The sequence below is a fragment of the Chaetodon trifascialis genome, chromosome 24, assembly GCF_039877785.1.
Source record: "Chaetodon trifascialis isolate fChaTrf1 chromosome 24, fChaTrf1.hap1, whole genome shotgun sequence".
In the NCBI taxonomy this organism is placed as follows: domain Eukaryota; kingdom Metazoa; phylum Chordata; class Actinopteri; order Chaetodontiformes; family Chaetodontidae; genus Chaetodon; species Chaetodon trifascialis.
Window position 1 is genome coordinate 7090740 of NC_092079.1, and position 20523 is coordinate 7111262.

Sequence of the window (20523 nt, forward strand, 5' to 3'; positions counted from 1 at the left end):
CAATGAAAATCAAGTCAAGGTAGTTCTTTCTACTTCTTTATTCAACCATTACCTAACCAATCAAAGCAACAAAGATTAAAAAAAAAAAAAAAAAATCACATACTTTAGGCACAGATTCTCATTTAATGCTGTGCACCATTGTCTAAAGTTAAAAAAAAAAAAGCGACAAAAAAAAATTGCACATCCACAGTTTGAAGAAATAAAGCACAAAATGAAAGAAACTGACACGTGGTGGTATGAATGGGTATGAACATTTGTTAGAATATTGGTAAATATTTGCGTACGTTGTGTTCTGAACTTTCGAATGACTTCCATCATTGACGGTCAACACATACAAATCAACAAAATCCAAAGTAATCAGTAGTCAAACAAATAAATTACAGAGAATACTGACAAAAACCTTTCAACAAATTCATATTTATTACAAACAAAACAAGACAACTCATGACAGCAAAGAGTCAAAAGATCATTCGACTGTCAAATTGGTATTTTTTATGCTGGACTGGGATATGATATTGGGTTTTTAAGAAGTCACCCAAATATCAAATTTACTGTTCGATGAAGATGTAAAAAAGCTGCATTCTCAAAATAATGTAACAAGACTAACAATAACTTAATGACCGTATGATGACCCCCAGATACATAAACCTGCATTGTACGATGAAACTCATGTTTTCTTATGTGCCCACTATACAGTATATGTCAAGCAAAAGTGAATACAGTTTGGCAACATAAAGCCTCCTTGTTCCAGGTATTATTTCAACCGTGTCATGATATATTGTATGTGGATGGATATAAGAATAAATGTAATAAATGTAAACGTACAAGAATTATGACGGCTGAGATATTTGGTTGTATATTGTTTTACCTCTGCTCTCCGCTACCCAAAACATTCACAATAAACTTTACTTCTTACATGTCATAGTCAATGACTGAGACTCCATCGATTCATGTATTGCATTACACGTGTGCAAATGCAAAGAATAATTCAATAGTAAAAGTATTTGTATTTGGCTACTATGTATTTTAAAAAAAGATAATTTCTTCACCACTCATTGTAAACCATTTGAATTGACCTACATTGTTCCGATAGTTTTACCATAGACGCGGTAAAATTTACCATCGATATGTCATTGCTGTTACTTTGTTTAGACGCATTTCTTACATTGGGTACAATAAGTATCCAGAAAATGTTGAGTGAACATACTGACCAGCATAAAGTCCTGCAGCCTGGTCAGATGGCAGCTGTATGTGCACAGTGTCTCCTTGTCGTAACGGGAGTACAGCGCTCCCTGATGCCTGATCTAGCAAGCCCTTTTTGTATTCATCATATGTGTACATGACTGGCTCATTGTTCTTCATCAGTGCCACCCACACATTACCTCCTTTGCAGTGGACGTGGTAAGCAAAGTAGTAGATCCCCGGTATGCTACAGGTGAAAATGCCATTTTGGGGATTGTAGTTTTGATTGCCATTGTGTAGGAGTTTGTCAAAGATGACAGGAGAACCAACAGGAGGGAATGGATTTGTGAGCTTAGCAGTGAACGCAGGCACTTCCAGCCCACTTCCGCTAATGTCGCCTCCGTTCTTCTTGTAAACTTGTTTTTGGCCATTGTACGGGCCGCTCACTGGGAGGATCTGTCCGAGGTCAGGAGACGTAGCGGGCAGTCCTGGAGGACCGGGGGGTCCGGGTGGTCCCGGTTGCCCTGGAAGCCCAGCAGGGCCACTTGGGCCAGGGTTACCTTGAAGACCAATATGACCGGGGAGTCCTCGCTTTCCCTCACCAGGATACCCAGGTTTACCGGGCAGGCCTGTTTCGCCTTTTCGCCCTGGCAGCCCAGGAGGTCCGATCGGTCCCCCGGGTCCTGTAAGTCCCGGAATACCCTGTGGACCCTGGTGGCCTTTCTCTCCCGGTTGTCCAACCTCTCCTCTTTGTCCAGGTAGTCCTCCAACACCAGGGGCACCAGGTGAACCCCTAAAACCAGGTTCTCCTTTGGGGCCAATGGGCCCTTGAAAACCTCTTGATCCCGGTAGTCCGCTTGCTCCCGATAAACCCGGCTGTCCTGGAAGACCGGGAGGGCCTACTTCACCTTTCATTCCTGGATATCCTTTTGTTCCCCCGACACCATCCTCTCCCTTTTGCCCTGGGAAGCCAAGACTACCAGGAGGCCCTATTGGACCTGGTGGGCCAGGCATACCGCTAGGACCAGTGGGACCAATGACCCCAGGAAGACCTCCGTGACCTTTATCACCTTTTAGGCCCGGAGGTCCAGGGAGACCAGCATGTCCCTTGTGCCCCTTAGGTCCTGGAAATCCTGGTTTACCATAGCCTGGCAACCCTGGACCACCCGGTAAACCAGGAGGACCTGGTTCCCCTTTCCCTCCAGAGAGCCCTGGTTGCCCTCTCAAACCATCTTTTCCTGGTTTCCCAATTCCTGGCAAGCCAGGTGGTCCTGGTTGACCTCTTTCACCAGGTGGTCCTGCCAGTCCTGGCTCCCCTGAAGGACCAGGCTTTCCTGGTATCCCTGGCTGTCCAGGGAGACCATTCAGGCCGGGTTTACTTACCCCAGGGAGGCCCACATGTCCAGGTAGACCCGGTGGTCCGCTATGTCCTTTTAAACCTGGTAAACCAGGTATACCGAGTCCTTTCTCTCCCTTGGGACCTGCAGGACCAGGAAGCCCACGTAGACCTTTTGGGCCAGGCTCCCCTGAAAGACCCGTCTGTCCGGGCAGCCCCTGACCTCCTGGTTTCGAAATCCCAGGGAGTCCAGGGGGACCTGGGAGCCCCGGAGGCCCAGAAAGTCCAGTTGGTCCCTCACCACCACTGGGACCAAGGTCACCTTTTGGTCCTGGAAAGCCGGGTCCTCCGGGTTTTCCTGGTAATCCTGGCATGCCAGGTTTTCCAATTCCTGGGTAGCCCTGAGGACCAGCAGGCCCTGGCTTTCCTGGCAACCCTGGCAATCCCTGGCCTGGTAGCCCAGGTGGCCCTTGTGGTCCTGGTGGTCCTGACGGTCCTGGGGGACCCTGAACTCCTTGTGGTCCCTCTCTTAGACCCTCCCCACCAGGACCAGGGGGAAGTGGACCTTTAGCCCCTCTGGGGAATGTTTGTCCTGTTAAAAAAAATGGTAGAATATAATCTGCTTTATCCCATTGTTAACTAATAAAAGCAACCAGTAATGTGTCACATATTTAAATTTCTGCCACCATCTTTATGATGAACTAACAAACAGCAGGTTTAAAGGCTTGAAGACAATAAAGAACTTCATAACTTCTTTAACATCCTACATGCAAAAAATTAAACAAGCAAGCAAGCAAGCAAACAAACAAATAAACAAAAAACAAAACAAAACTGATTTTTGTACGTTTTCAGACAGTAATGAAAACATAATTAAACGGACATACACCAGTTGACCTCACCTTTGCTATCAGTCAGTGGCCTCTCTTTGCCAATTTGCAAAGGCAGCTGAGGAAACTCTTTGCCATACTGTGGCAGTAATGGCACTTCTTTGCCATAAGGCAGATGTGGCATCTCGTTCCCCATAAACTGCTGCTGAGGATACCCGTCATTGTACTGTGGCAAGGGCTGGTGCTGTTGAGGCGGCTGTTTATGTCCATAATACGCCCCTCCGTGGGCCACATGTAATAAACACAGCTGGAACGCTGTGATGAGTAGACAGAAAGAATGGAGGGGCACAGCTTCCATTTTCTGCAGTGGAGAGGAACATAAGCAGAAATGTAACAGTGTTCGCAGATCGCTCTCTTTGCAAATCATCAGCGCTCACATTTGATTTAATGCCACAGGAGGTTTTTTGTGTCCTTTCGAAGGTCTTCGGCGTTTAGTCTCGGTCTGTGCATTATCCTCTCTGTGTTATTTTCATTCAGTGTTGATGCATGTGCTCGTTAGCATAGCAGTGTGTTTATATAAAAGGGTACTCCTGGAGACTTCATTCGGTGACCTGTGATTAACACACGGGCTATACAGTCATTCATTTTACTGCACAGTCTTGCACAACTGGAACATATAGAAACACCAATTGAAATCATAATTAACCGTCACCTATTTGGCAGAAACAAACTATGTTGTTACGCAATATGCTGACATTTCATTGCTCTTGAGGTTGCTGTGCAGAAAACAGAATATCATTCACAGTCCCTGGTTTAAAATGGGCTCTCTGTTCTTGGGTCACAAATCCAGCCGAGCAAGAGTCTCTTTTCCTGGATGAGCCCTGTGCCAATTTGCTGAATCCATCACCGTACACCTTTCAAACAGTCCGATGTCCGTGCACACAAATTATACTGCAAAGTTAATTTGTCTGTTAACTTGTCTGTTCTGGGGGCTTGAGAGTTGTGTTCTTGAAAAAGAATTCTGTCAGTTGGTGCAGCGCCAGTGCTCCTGCAGCCGTTGATGTGTTCCCTCAGCATGTAGCTATCAAAAGCTAATACTTTTTGGCATTTTTTACAAGCAGCCAAGCCACTGATGGCGTTATTCTCACCATCTTTGACCGTGCCAAATTTCTCCCAAATGTCCGACTTGGCCTCCATCGATGTATTATCCATAACTTGGTGTTCACCGCTGGCTGTTTTTGTCTTGATGTCATCCATTTAATGTGCTAGCCAGTGGCTAGTGACGATCACTGACGCGCCACGATTTGGCCGGTTGTGATTTTTGGGTTCACAGGTGTCGTAGGCTTTCACAATGTTCATATTAGTTGATTTAGATGTTTAAAAAACTGCACATTTTTAGTTCTGATTTCTCCAGAAATATAAAAAAAATCCATTACCTGCACGCTAATATACGTAGTGAAGAGTTTAATAGAAGGTATTACATGTATTTGTTGGTGAAATGGAAGTTCTCAATGTAAAATGTCATCACTTCACCACTTTATCTATTGATTCTATTTATTGTATACGCCATGGAATAATTCTGCCATCAAAGCAGAGAATGAGCCTTCATGTGAGTCCATGACCAGCAGGCTGTGCTCTTCCATCAAGCGACTGAGTCAAGAAATCGCTTCAAAAGCCAACACACCAGGTCTTACGAAACCCACTGTGGTCAAACCAGAAAAGAAACAAAAACCCTCCACTGGCTGCCTTTGGGCGATCTCCCTCTCCTCCTTCCTTCCCTTTGTTTACACATCTATTCAAACATACTGTGTAAAAGCCTCAGAGTCTCATATCCTTGAAGTGAATTACACAGAGCACATGCCGCTAAAACATATATTGTAATGAAGAGGCCCCACAGGGGACGTGGTCACTTTTGAATATAATCCTTAATCCTTCAAACATGTCTGTGCTAAAGAGATTTGTTACATGCTGCCAAGAGCACAGTGTGAAAATAAATGCTGTTGGGCGAATGTATGTTTTCTTCACCGTGGTATTTGTGTGTTCTCAAATAGTCCCAAAGCAATCAAAGCTTTTGGAGAGCTGAAATGATGGAAATGAGACTTGCTTACATTTTTCTGAGCAATTATGTAAAAACAGCAAGCTAAGTAGCGTCAGGCTGAATGTATTAACTGTTCAATATTTTTAGCGCACATTCCTTAACCTCTGTGGTTCATCTGCAGATCGGATGAACCACACATCAGTCTGATATTTCTGGGAACAACATCTTCAAACAACATTTAAATCACACTGTTGTGATATTACTTTTGCTTCAGAAGTATTTTGTTAAATTGTAAAGTTTGGTTGGTGAATGCAGCATTTCTAAATTTCTACCTTTAAATTTAGAACAATAAAAGTGAAATATGAATGTATTTTTTCCCTGTACTTCTGTTATGTTGTTGCCTTTTATCCAGTGTACCATCAACTCCTTTTGGTGCCTGCTTGATAATTATAAATGCTTTACTGATTGGATTTAAAATGCCCCAATTCTTCTGCACAGTCAGTGCTGTACAGTATATTGCTGCTCATAACATGTTATATGTAACATGCTTTGTGCAAAGCGTCATATAAATGTTGTACCAATTAATGGATATTCACATTAGTTTGTACTGAGTGCAGTGTGCATTTCATAAGTTTACTGCCACGACAAATGACAAATTCTCTTACTGTCAGATTTGTCCTCTCAACCCGAAGGTCGTCGCTCCCTCTGGCCTGCGCCTCCTTTGTCTGCTTTCTCCTCAACTTCCCTTCGCTCTACGCTGCTTTTCTGGGTTTTTTCCAAGGCATGAGCGGGACAGTGGCCATGCACGGGATCCAGTCAGGTGTTAGCTGCAGTCCTGCTGGGCTCTGCGAAAATATGAATGTCAGGTTCGATGAATGTCAGGTGGTGACCTTTCGCAGAAGCCTGGGGTTTGTAACACTCGGCTGCCATCTCCACCTGGTAGACATATTTTGGCCCTGATACAGTTATGCTGAGACACACCTTTCCTGCAGGAATGTAGGGCCGGGGGTATTAAAAACAAATATAACAGAACAGAAAAAACCTTATCTAAACTAATCATATCATATGATAAGTACCATACAATAAGTATATGCTGAAAAACAGATGAAAGTGAGAATGGAAATGTACAAATAAATATTAGAAATAAACAGAAAGGAGGAAAATATATGAGGTCACATATTAGTCATAATACATGACCGTTTTCCTTACAACACAACACTTCAACAGTCACAACATTTCAGTATCACAAATCATAGCAAGTGTATATTCAGTGTATACAGTAAACATGCATTCCCAAAAATTATGTGAAGAATAATAAAGATTCCCACTGAATAATCATTTTGAATCTGCTGTCTCTTGGTCGTCACGCAAAAGGCGCTCTGTGCCACGTATAGATCCAGCACCATGGACAGAGCCTTTCCCCTTTTATTTCTCTCTGTATTTTACATTTGAATATTACAAATTCATTTAAAGTTTTGGAATAGTTTCTTTTCTCCGTAAATGTACCTCTGTATATATTCTGCCTTACCTCCTTATACATGCATCTTGTCACACGGTGCACTGTCGATTGCTTAATTTATCCCTTAAAAGAAAGCTCACTGATGCCACTCATGCATTCATGCTGTGATGAAGGCTTCACTAGCAGCTAAGCTGCATCAGACACTTGATATAAAATTCAGTGAAATGATAAAGACATGACATGATTCTTTTGCTTAAAGTGTTGCCGTCTTTGCTGACTTTCTTATGGGGAAACAAATGGTAGTGAAAAACCGGAAGCTAAGTGGACAATCTTTCCAATGATTGTTTCACTACAACTGAAAATAAACTGACTTGTAAAATAAAAGCAGGAATTAAGGATCCATCAACAGGATTACTAATCAAAACTAAATTAGCTGGCTGGAAAAGGGCCAAAAGGTCTGATGGGAAGTAGCAAAAGGATAAAAAGTTGTCAAATAAAAGGGTGCCTTTACATTTCTGATGTATGTTTTGTGGAGAAAATGGGACAATGAAAAGTTAGAATTTGAAAGCTTAATTGAAAACAGCTTGTCGGTTTACTAAAACTTGGTCGTCTAAGTGTTTCAATGCCACATACAAACTGAATTGTTTCTTTATGTTTCCCTGAACCCCAGCGCTGGAGCAAACTTGTTAAACATCTTTTTCAGATATAAAACCAGCAAGGGATTGATCATCAACCATTGATCTTTTCAATTGAACATGAGTTCACACATGAGGGATGTTGAACTGATCATGGCTGAAGTCAAAACCAGTGTATCGTATTCTCTGCAGACAAAAAGGGAACATATGCTTGGCGAAGAAACGAGACGACCTCCATAAAACAGTAAGTCAGCAAAACACAAAGCGGAAAGACCGCCGCTTTGAAACACGTGTTCCCTCCACCCTCCAACGATGCATCAGGCTTCATGGCTTGGAGAGACGCAGCAGACAAAAACACATCCTCCTTTGTTTACTGGGCGAGCTGCATGAGTAACAGAGCTCACTTAGGAAGTTGGATGGAGCTTTTGGCAGAGCTTCATCTGTCTTATGTCTTCGAGACACATGGGGAAGGGTTAAGGACACCATTAACCACTGGGTCTGTGAGAGAGGGAGGTCCGTTTCTCTTCTTTTGCTGCGTGGTGAGACAATGTTTCACGTTTTGACTTTCAGTTGAATATCTCTTTTGATCGTCAAAGGTTACATATGTCAGTTACTGACCTTTACGCAATACAACTGATGAAACTGTGCAAGTGCAGGGAGATGACAGGTGCATCGGGGTGACCTGAAATGTTCTGTCATTGTAGCTCAGTAACCTTGACTTTTGCACTGCCTATTGAGGAATCGAGCATTTCGGGTGAAGATTTTTGCACATGGAACCTTGTGAAAATAAAGTAATAAAAAGTAAAGTAATAAAAGTACCACAAACTGTCTAAATGTTCATACTTGTCTTATTGCTTCCTGCTGCCAATGGAGAATCTCAGCTTGGCCACAATATCAAACGCAGAAACCCGGTGTTTGTTCTTGGTTAACAGCGGTTGAAACAACTGGATCAATTTCACGGTATTTGTACTTTAATATTTCCATTGGAACGTTATGCTTCTTAGATGTGAAAGCAAATATGCTGTTTATGCCAATGCAGCTACCAATTACCTTGAGGGGAGAGGCTTTGATTGCAGAAAGTACATACCATCAGTCATCTTTTGAATTCCACGCAGTGAAAACAATCGGAGAGACCGTGTCTGGACCACAGACTGAAACTAGGAAAAGTACTGAATTATCAGGCCATTACACTGTTTGTATGTTTAACATCGAGCGCCCCGAACGTCAAAGGTTTCAACAAATAAAGTCAGCCTGTTCTAGTTTGTTTCTGTTTTCCATCACGCGGGCTGTGCTGAAGTCCTCATGCAATTGCTTGTGGTCGGCGGGTTTGATAACGTGCCTGTTTAGGAGTCTGGGGTATCATCAGGGGACTTCTGCATTCACATGGTGCTGGAGACTGACCAGAGATCTGTGTAAGTCATCTGACTACAGCTGCAAATGTAAGGTGACTCTTCTCAGATTGTTTTCCCCAAATGCAGCCAAAATATCACGATTTGCCCGTTTTACATGAATAGAAAGATCAGAATTGGATCAGTTTTAACAAGACTTTTCCCGACTTATACTTACTGCTACAAACCCTATTGATCAAAATCATCGCACTAAACCTTAGCATCGTCAGGTCAGCATGCCGCTCTTCAGAAATAAGCCAAGAGTTACGCGAGAAGACTGACACCATTGTCATTTTACTGAAATGGTAAATATGAAGCTAGAACCAGTGGCTGCTTTGCTTAGCTGGGCATAAAGAGTGGAAACAGGGGGGAACAGCTGGCCTGGCACTGTCTGAAGGTGATGAAATCTGCCTACAGCACCTCCAAAAGACTTTAGATCTCATTTCTTTAATCCGTACAAAAACCAAAGTCTACAAAGGACTAGTTGTGGCTTTTGGGGGCGTTCGCTGCACAGGTGCCGCCACTTTCTGGAGTCTTGCTTAGCGACCGGCTGAGACATAGCCTATTTGTTTCTTTCATCATCTTATTTTATCTTGAAGTTTCTGTCTGCTGGTTTGGGCACCCTAACATGGACTGCAGTGTCCTGTAATGGCCTGGAACAGTCTGGGAACTATTATACAAGACAGCTGGGATTCACGTGACAAAATATATATTGATAGATATATTAGTCTTGCATCACTGGAGCTCGAAAAACCCCCAGCTTCTGTTGCACCATGTTACTGAACAAACACAACCTCACTCTATATGTGGCTGAACAAGATATATCTTGACTTGCCATCCTTTAATTCAACTGTGTGCTCCTCACACAACAACAAAGACCAAACAGGATTCAGATGACACGTTTGAAGTCTTTCATTTTGTGCACTCCACTTTGATGAAGACTCTTCAGACACCTCCGCCCTCCTCGCTTGATGACAATCCCATGCAACAAAGACTGCCTGCCCCAGAACGGATGCTGGTTTCCTTGAAACTTGTTGCCAGCACTTACGACCACAGCCGAGTCCGCTTGGTGATGAGCCACAAGTCTGTTATCACCTCCAGCTTGGCTTTGGAAGTAATCAAATTTCCATTTCTCCTCTGTGTTCCACTGCTGACCAATTCCAGATGGGGACTCTCCCGCTCGATAAACAAACGATGAGGAAGAGAGGCGTGTCATTGCTTACGGATACGGGTGCCGGTCTTAATTGCTTGCGGTCAGTCCTGGCTTTTGTGTTTGAAACACATTGCGGAGGGTCTTTCTTTTACAAGGTGAGCACTTGGAGCGAGCGACAATGACTTTCGCTCCTATGCAGACAAACTGTGTGTGTTATTCCACATTAACAGTTTTTGCCATGTTTTTATGACCAAAGTGTTTCAGCATTTCTCATTCAAGGTATTCCTCAAAGATCCTGTTTCCAATTTAAAAATGTTTATTTATTTTTCTGGATCATCTCCTCAGTTTTCCATAGTGGGTCAAAAATGACCTGTGCATGACCTCACAACCAGTTTAAGTTTTTACGGATTTCCACGTAACATTTACACTGACTACAATGACATGAAAAATCTAACATTAGCTTACTGGCTAGCATTACTCAGGAACATCAAGATAAATAAAACACAATACTTGAGTAAATGTACTGAGATAGGTTTCAGCTCCAAACCCTGCTGAGTGAAATTAGTCCATTTTATAGCTGAAGAGGAAATTGTTCTCATGGAAACTTTGATAAAAGCCGCTCTGTTTTCAGTATAAAAGAAAAACTTGTTGAAATGCAACTTCTGCTTTGCATTATAGGCAAATATTGGATTACATTAATTTGGCATATGCTTTTGTTCAGATTGACTTCTTCCCATGCACGCTGCAGTTTGGGCCAAATAGCCGTGTCACTGAACCACCAACCACAAACCCTACAATTACTGGCCGACCCGCTACATCACCTGAGCTGCAGCGAACCCAAGAACAATACAGATGTTGTTCTCTTTTACAGCATATATACTGTAGTGGTCCTCTTTATCAACTGTTGCTACAACACAGTACATTTTCATATTTGTTGACCTTTTCAAAAAATGAGCTCTCTTAACATTTTTAACAGCAGTACCTTGAAAATAAGGCAAAAAACTGTTGTGTCAGCGCAGTGTGAAAAACCTCATACACACACAGGAATGCAACGATCAGCTGACAGAAGGTAGCATGAGCTCCAAAACAACATCTGGGGAATGCACCTGTGTGTGTGTGTGTGTGACCATTTGCATGGATGTGTGTGTGAGCTGTTGCTGTTATTGCCTAACTGTTAAAAGAAAAACACTCCACCTCTGCACTGATTCTCTTGGGCCAACATCTGTCTGATGGAGTTTCTGCATAGGCAAGAGTCCAAGAGATACCTCATACCTTGAGGTAAAAGTAGTCCATTTAATCAGCAATTTTGATCTTTTTTTTTTTTTCAAGCAAAAAAGCCCCCAAAAGTCCTGCTTTCAGCTCTTTAAATGTGAAGACATTTTTGCTTTTCTTTAAAGTATATGATACAGAATTAAAAATATTTGGAGTTTGGTTTAGTTGGACAAAAGAGGGAATTTTTAAACCTCATCTTGGGTTGTGGGTAATGATGAAGGGCAATTTGCACAATTTTCTGACCTTTCGTAGACCAAACGATTAGCTAGAGGCCGGCTTATACCCTGCAGTTTAAAATGGTTTAATGTACATGCATTCTTTGGAGTTGATGCAAAGTAATCACTTTTCTAAACTATTTTGACAGTAAAATTCAGAGAAAGAAGATCACACTGCAAACAAAGTCAGCAGTGAGGCTGCAGATTCAATAGAGGGCACCAAACTCCATTTTTGAACTGGATTTTCAACCCATCAATATTCCTATCAGTCTGTCTTGTTTACTGGTGTTTTCCACAGACTGGGTGGAGAACTCAATGTGCTTCGATTGGCAAGAAAACAGCAAATTATCCTGACAAAGACTGTGTTTGCTGGCTGATTTAAACACTTTTGCACAATCAGATTTATTTTGCGTGTAATTAATACTGGACATTGGTTTTGTGCATCACGCCTGCCATTTTCCATCTGCAGTGCAACCCGCAGAGTGCATTATTCTCACAAACCACAAGTCATATTTCGAGCACATTCTGGACCTGAAGCTGTTTTTCTTCCCTGCATTCGCTGCCCTTTCTGTCTCCGAGCAGGTGATTTATCCCGCCTCAGTCATCAAGCAAAGTTTTTGTCTCCCCCCACAGCTCAGCCTATCTCAATGGGAGGAGAGTATCTCTGAGTTTTCTCATAGCAAGTTGAAAAATGAAGCAAAAAGTGCGTGTCTGCTCCACCCCATCCAGTTCCTCTCCAACCTATTTTGCTCTTTTTTCAGCATTCCTTCACACCTACTCGATCTCTTTGCGGAGCGAAGGCTGGAGTCGCCTTCGGAAGCGTCTACGGCCTCGAACTGGACAAGGGGTCGGACGACCTTCAGGCGGACTGAAAAGCCTCATTTTTCGGATGCTACCACATTTCAAGCCGATGCTCCAAATAACCAAGTGAGCACAAAGGCAAGGAGCATCCGGATGGGTTTCAATTTGGCAGCTGCAGCTGTTTGCTTCCTGCTCCTCTAACCTCTGACACGCACATACGTACATGCACATAACTGCACCTACACCTCCCTCCCTCTCATTGACAGATTTTCCCTCTGCTCCAGCTCTGGGAAGCACAAGTCACCCAGTGTCTGGCCGCAATTTTCTTTCAGGCAAAGATGGCGAGGAGAATTATTTTCCTATTAGCTTTGAATTCTGTCAAAACAGAGTATCTGGTGTCAGTGGACAGCATTAATAGCGACGCAGAACTCAGAAGCACTTCAGGTTTTTACAGTTCATGTGTTTAGAGAGAAGAAAAATCAATGGGAAACAAGGGCGGAAGAGAGCATTTTTGAATGTGAGAATATTTACTCTGAAGACAGCTTATTTTACATGACATGTTCCACTATCGTCCACAGCAGGAAGGAAACACTTGTGAGGCTTTTCAGACTTTTCCAAGTTTTTGCCTGAACTTCATGCAGTTTTGCCATGTTTTTTCTTTCTCTTTTATATTTGCACTGGCTCTCAGAGGGACACTCCACTAGAAAATGATTATTTTTATAGGCAATAACAATGTTTGGCCGATAATCAGATCTGATCACTTATACTACGCTGAAACCACAGACTCCAGTGGGGAATTCTGATGTTTGCAGCTGCATAAATAGGTTTTGTGTACTGTGTAAGAACACAGCTCACACTGTGCAACAGGCCACACGTTGTCTGTCTTCTTCTGTTTCTGACTCTATCCAACAAACTGCGGTGGAAAGTACAACTCTGAAGTACTTTACGTTCTCCATTTCTACTTGCGACGTTTCGGTGGAGGTATTGTACCTTTCAGTTCACTTCATGAATCTGATAGCTTCCTTTTTTTCAGGAGACGCTTCAGTGGACGTTCAAGTCACATCCATGCTGTACCTCATGATTTAACTGTATTAGTCTGAAGTCTGTTTCCTTTGCACTTTGTGTCAGCCAAGAATAAAACCTTTTTTGTCACTTTTCGCCTTTAAATTTATTTCTGGTGTTTCCACTTCCACTTCTTTTAAATGTGCAAGTTGTCAGCAGTTCCTACAAAAAGTGATTTCCCCTCTGAACTTCTCACATGGTTTCATTTAAAGAAATGTTTGAGGCCCAGAGACATTCTGAATATTCAAAAATCTGAGAGAAGTCTCAAAAATTCTCAAAAACATTTGTGTCGCAGAAGTTTTTTTTTCAGACCACAATCTTCACCTCACCAGCCCTCGGGATTTGTATTGTGACCCTAAACTCAGTGTACATAAAGAAGTTAAAACGAGCTCCACATTGAGCAGCTACAGCAACAAAAGGCTGATACACTTTGATGGAACAATCTAATAATGTCGTAACAGGGGCTTTTGCATGCATAAGTTTCATTTGTAATGGAGTATTTTTCAATGGTTGGACTCATACTTGTACTTGAATAAAGGATCTGAATACTTCCTCCATCGCCGCCAATGAATCTGATGAAGGCATAAAATAGCTCCGCTGCAAATTGACCACAAATACGCCGGAATATTTCCAACATCCTCAAATGAATGCTTTTGCAGTTTCAACACACAGGAGGTCAAAAATATGGCAAGTGGGCATGTGAAACCTTCCAGAGGAGTCATAATGTGTGAAATTTAGAGCGTGAGAGCAGTCGAATGTTAAAAAATGACTGGGTGGTAATTGCATGTTGCTTTGAGAAGGCGTTTCTTCGTGTTTATTGCTGACAGCTTCGCTTTGATGATGGTTTCCCTGGAGCTTTTTCTAACTGTACCTCTATCTAATGTACAGACTTCTACAAGTGATCAGCAAAGGACGTTTTCCGCATTTGCAAACTTTCTACTTTTTTTTATGCACATATCAATTTATTGAGATCATAAAATGGCCTGGGATCATTTAGGGCTTGCTGCAACATGCATGCATCGTCTGCCCGGTGACAGTAATGGGATATGACGACAGTCCTGGAGTCCTGGGGAGCTTAATGTGTTATACAGTCACACTGTAAAATATGCCACTCAGAAAAAAATATGATCCTCCCTTTCCCTACTGTCCAGATGTTTTTGCAGTGGAGTATTTACGAGGGATAATAAGAAGTACAACTCTGTCTACTTAGGAGTTTAGATAAGATACTTTGCAATAAATTCCAAGCTGTGATTTCAGAGTGGTGTTTTAAAACTGAGCTGTCACTTATTGCACTCAGAGAGTAAAAGGGATCACGATGGAAGCTGATGTGAGAGATCAATCACTTGCAGAAAGTTGTCTGCCACAACTGCAGCCTGAGAGTCATTTACATTTCATACTGTGAGACATTTCTGAGGCTGCAGTGCTCTGCACGGTAGCAGCCGAGATTCTGGACACATGGCCTCGAATCATTGAGGCTGCAGCTGCAGGATCAAGAGACACATTCCCCTTGAGCTACATAAACACTTCCTGTTCAGTAGGTGAGAACTGTGAAGGAGTCTGAGGGCGAGACAGCGAGAGCAAGCACCGTCAAGAGACATTAACAGAGTAACAAATATGTAAAGTCACAGCCTGCTGACAGAGGCATCTGATTCACTCCCTGCACAGACTTTCCGACACAGTCTGGGGATTACAACTTGCAGCTCTGATACGGGTTTGCTTCTGTGGACTTCACATCCTCAATCATAGCTTCCAGCTCCCTCTGTGACACAGGAAGTAAGTGCAACCCTAGCACAATAAGTTAACTTATAAAAGCACTTAGTAGCTTGCAAGCTAATTGTGCTTTGCTGAGTCTGTTGGCTGTACTCAATGCTGTAAGATACAGCCAGGACAGGGTTAGCCGAGCTTAGCATAAAGACTGGAAATAGGGGGAAGCGGTTTACCTAGTTCTGTCCAAAAGCAACAAAGTCCGTCTAGTTGCACCTCGAAAGCTCCTAATTAACATGCTGTATCTCAATTCACCTCAAATCATGAGCTTGTGTAAAATGAAGACTTATTGCTCAAGTAAATCTCAAAGGGTCTCAATAAAACAATCTATTGCCTGAGCGATATTAGAAAGAGCGGTGATGCCCTGCTGGTTGCACTACTGTGTTCTTTTTGCCTAGAAGTGAAGGATTTACAGTATCGACATGCTGTTTCATTAAGCAGACGGCAAGTGCAGTCAATTCCTGACAAGCTGATTGGTTTTGAAGACACATGTCTAACATTTTTCTTTTACTGGACAGCAAGAACTTGGCGTGGTGGAGTCTATCTGGGGCCAAAACTCAGAGTTCACATAAGATCCAGTTACCCTCACGCTCTTGGACACAAAAACACACAAAAAAACAACACAACTGTGTTCATTCCTGGGCCCAAAAACTGTAAATCTTTAGGGAGCCTGGTGACGATTTGTTGATTGAGCTGAGATTCATGAAATGTTAATTTACATAATTATATTCAGTGTAATCCAGATCATAACCCGAGACCCACGTAAACCACAGAAACCCTTAACTCTATTCTCTCTACGATGGAGAAAGCAAGCAGTCAGAAAAACAAAACAACCCCCGAAAAACGCACGCATGCCTCTCGTAAAGTCTGGTTGGTCCGGACATGACACCACCACGGACGAACTATTCAGAAACTCTTCAAGACCAACGAGGCACACGACAATGTGCTGTGACATGACCCCAAACTGTGAAGCTCTAGACTTTCTCAATTTGAACTTCCTGACCTCTTCACATCTGCAGAACTGTGTGTGTTTCCACGGTGCTGCAGCTGAGGCCGAAAAATCCAGAACAACATTTTGCTGATGGCTATAGTCCTTTCACTGCCACAAGGATTATACTACAGAGTAATGGTAATCAGAAACTGTCATCGAGTTAACTGTACAACCTCAACTTTGTGAGGTTACCACATTTCCCCCTAATTAAGAGTTTTCTCTCACACAGAAAGGAAAAACACAGTCACTTTAAAGGGCACTCAAGAGCTGAAAGTTAGAAACAGCTGCAAAAAAGTCTAACAGTGTCTCTCAGTTGCATGAAAACTGACCTTTCTGGGATCTAAAATGTTATCAAGAAGCTTATCGCGTCAGCTCATCAGACAGGCCTGTGAAGCTCATTATCTGGAGGCACATTTATACATTTCTGCTTGCATCAAAACATACCTGCCTGCATGCTCTTGCGGGCAACTTTTTCATGCCTGTAAAAGCAGCTATTACGACCCATTTCCACCCAGATGGATCAGAAGACAGTCCAACAGTTTCACCTTGTACATGTTGACCATTGTGATAAATCCATGTTGGGTATGAAATGTGGCTTTCCAGCTGTTTCTTGGCAGGTGCACATGCAGATATGCTGTGCCGAAGTCATGCTCAGAAGATCGACGGGCAAAAAAAATCCGGCCGATTTGGAGCTTCTGGTCACTCTGCATTGGACAGACATCTGTCATTTTGAACTGTCACATTGTCAAAGCCCTCTTAAAGCCTGACTCAGAAGAAAAGAAGTCTAGAACACTCACCTCTGCACGTACAAGATAGGTAGAAAAAAAAGTCGCCTGAAAAGATTTCCTGAAGCCCAAACTTTCCATCTCTGACTCATCTCTCAGAGCCTGTGCGCTGCCAGAAAGCCTCTCTCTCAAACTGACTTTAATCCTGCTTCCTCTTATTTATGCAGGATACTTAAAACTACAATAACCTTAACACTGAATCCTTTTCTTCCTCACACACTGAATGAAAAGTGTCTGTATTTTCCCTCTCAGTTGAAGAATATGCAACTAAAATTTCCAAAATGTCAAGGCATTCCATTAACTGGTGCTAAATCCTGTCAAGATGCTGCACCGTGCATTTCATTTTAACAAGCTTAAGCCTGAGTTATTCTTCCCAGGTGTCTCTTTTGGATTTTCCTTGCCTTTGGAAAACTGTCGGACATTATCTGCAGAGACTTCAGTCAGCAGAGACTTCACAGCAGCGAGCTCTGCAAACTAGGATGTCTTATGAAACATTTTGGAAGTCAAGAAAATGAATCTTTTTGTGTGTTTTGCCTCTGTGTCTCCATGATCTTTGCCTCAAACCTAGAAATCTTCCAAAAATTCAATCAAAACGTGATTTGTCAGTTTTTTCTCCAAGAGAAAAGCTGAACTATCCTGAGTGTGTCACTGGAATCAAACTAAAATAAAAATCAAACCTTTGGAGCTAATTAGCTAAGACTGAATGTTAATGCTGCACCAAGAAACCTAAACACGGCTGCCAACCAAAACATCAGCAAATCCTGCTGTGCCAGTGGTGACGCATCGCTTACCTTTGTGTGTGCGGCTGCTGCTGCTGCTGCTGCTGCTGCGGGGTGGAAGTATCACAAAGCTTTGAGGAGTTTGGGACAGACGCTGAACAGCAGCTCTGGTGAGGGTTTGGCTTTTATCTGCAGGTGGGTGGAGCTGCACGAGCTGAGAGAGGAGAAGCACTGGATCTGTGCATGCATGTGAGAGAAGGAGGGAGGAAAACAGAAAAGTGGATCAGTGCGAGAGAGAAACCACGACTGGAACTGCATGTTTGCAGCATTAGAAGACATTAGAGACGGGATCAAACTGAGGCAGAAAGAGGGAGACCAATCAGCTGCACAACTGTGGATCACAAGGAGGAAGATCCTCGTTTGACTTGGATCTCTCAGTGCATTCTTTGCATGCAGAGAGATTTAAGGGCAGGGTCTCACTTTGGTTTTGGCAGAGGTCAAGATTTAGCTGAGGGGAGAGGTTTTTGTGACTACCACAGTACACGCACAGTTGTTGGCAAAACAATCGAAGCACAAGGTCCATTTAGAAGCTGTCCTTTTGATTGTTTTACACACTCGTCCTCAGGAGATGGAGGTTTCCCAGATGTCGTGGATTTGTAGATGTCAAAAGACTTATAAAACATTAAGGACCCTGTCATTTCTCACAGATGCTCAGTATTAGAGTATTACTTTTCTCTCTTCTGCCTTTATTTGAGCATTAAAAGAGGCACGAATGAGACAAATCCCCTCGGTAGGATAATCAAAACCAAAAGCCGTAGAAGCAGCTCTGCGAAGCTGCACTTTAGTGTTAACTGGAGCTAAATGCTAACATCAGCAGATTTGCATCTGGGCCTAGAACCCAACCAAGTCTGATAAAAGTTTTTAATTTAGCAGAGGGGTTGTTTTTGTTCAAACAAGAAGAAAAATAACCACTCCTATTGATTTCTTGGCTAACTTTTCATTGGTGGAAAACACTCAAATGGTACAAAAGGTTATAACACACCGACCACATTTTACCCATCCAACACTGGCAGCGCCGCCGTGCACGAACATGTGGCTCTGCCCTCTTCCCCAGAGCTTTCGGTGCAGAATGCTGAAAACATTTCGCTTTTGTCCAAATTCTTCACTGTGTGGAAGTAACAAGCAGAGACGGAGGGGAGAACATTCACACTCTGAACAGCTGGTTCACATTTGAGGAATTATTCCTTGTGTTTTTGTTTGTGTTGCTATATTTAACATGTTCTTCAGATGCAGGCATTGCTTATAAAGAAAACATTTTGGTTCACCCCCGACTGATTTTACTGACAGCTTCTTTGTGCTGAATTTCACCGTGCTCGTCAAAGTAATTTGCAATGCGAATAGTCACGACTTACTGGTCAGTTAACATGGACAGAAACAGACTTCTACGAACATTATTTCCCTTCATTCATGTTCTGAGCCATCCATTCTCACCATCTTACCTTTCCATTTAATCAAGTCCAGAGCAACAAACAATGTTCCCAACATACACTAGAGAGAACAATAAGCAGTCAGACGCATGGAAATACTGACCTCATACCTGTCTACACGCAGACTTCCTGTTCATGTCGGTATTAAGCTGCGACTTAGATCTCAAGGCCAAGTTGCTGTGGCAAAGTGAAAAGCGCAGACAACCTTGGCAATGGCTCTTATTACTCCTCGTTTCCTGTTCCTCAATCAACTTTCTTTCATCTTGGGACGAGCAACTTGCAGCCATGAGTAATATGAACAGGTGGATGCACGGTTAGAATCGCGTGAGTTTGGTTTGTGTTTCGTACGTGTTGTTTGGTACGACTCCTGGAGGACATCCACATTACTTTCTCCAGTTTTTGATCTTACAACATTGGCACTAGCCACGGGTATCCCTCTCAAAACTAAAAGCATGCCCTGTCAAACTCACTTTTTCCTAATGCTGCAGCAGCTATGAAATGGCTTCCATGTGATTGACTGAAATTTGATTAATCCAGCCATCATAAACATAATTTGTTGGAGGGCATGGATTTCGAAATATGTTGTGCTCCAAAACCAACAAAACACTGAAATGAAATGACGTGGACACTGGAAAAAAAAAAAAAAAAAAAATCAACTCTTTGTGGGCACTCCTTTTATTTCTTTTCCTGGCACCTCACTCTGACATGATCATTCAAGGACAATTGGAATATATTCTGTCCTCTAAATGTATTATTATTATTATTATAATACTAGAAAAAATAAATGTCACTAAAGGTGAAATATGCTACACACATGCACACTGTGTAGATATTTCACTATCAAACAAAAACACAAAAAACACAAATGCAAGCTAACATCAGCACTAAACAAAGTACAGCTGAGGCTGATGGGAACACCATTATGTTTGCAAAATTGTGGCTCTGTAGGAAAAATGAAGGGATCACCAAAGTTGTTAGTAATCGAAGAGACATGAATGTCTTCATTCAATTTCACAGTAATCCATCCAATACATGGTGAGATAAGCTGTTTCAGTCTGGACCGTGGTGGACTGACTTACATTGACATGCACATTGGCACGCCACTAATGTTCCTAAAATTGATCGACATGGCTATCACAGTAACATGTTCATGCATTTGAGAGAAACCATATTTTGGAGAAAAGCTGTCCAGTTAGGCCCACCAGATTTAATCCTCCACTCTGCCTCAAACCGTAAGTTTTTGACAAACTCTGTTTGCTCAGTATGCATTTCTTCCAGACAGACAGACAAGACCCAGATGCAGGAGAAGGGAAGAAAAGTCGACAGTGTACCCTGGCGCCGGTTCTGTCACCGCAGATCTGAGTACCACTCACAGCTTCTGTTCAGATCACCTGACTTTTTTCCATTTA

At 42.6% G+C, this 20523-nt stretch overlaps 1 protein-coding gene across 1 annotated transcript in view; it reads right to left on the minus strand.

Annotated features, from left to right (window-relative positions):
• Positions 1-1049: 1049 nt before the first annotated feature.
• The window catches only part of LOC139352128 (collagen alpha-1(VIII) chain-like), a 56085-nt gene continuing 36611 nt past the window's right edge, over positions 1050-20523 (minus strand). The window contains exons 7-10 of the mRNA XM_070994228.1: positions 17700-17864; positions 6049-6228; positions 3418-3706; positions 1050-3110 (exon numbers count right to left, since the gene is read on the minus strand). Of these exons, the coding sequence (XP_070850329.1) occupies positions 1162-3110; positions 3418-3703 (2235 nt within the window). The 5' untranslated portion in view covers positions 3704-3706; positions 6049-6228; positions 17700-17864 and the 3' untranslated portion in view covers positions 1050-1161. The remainder of the gene's footprint in view (positions 3111-3417; positions 3707-6048; positions 6229-17699; positions 17865-20523) is intronic.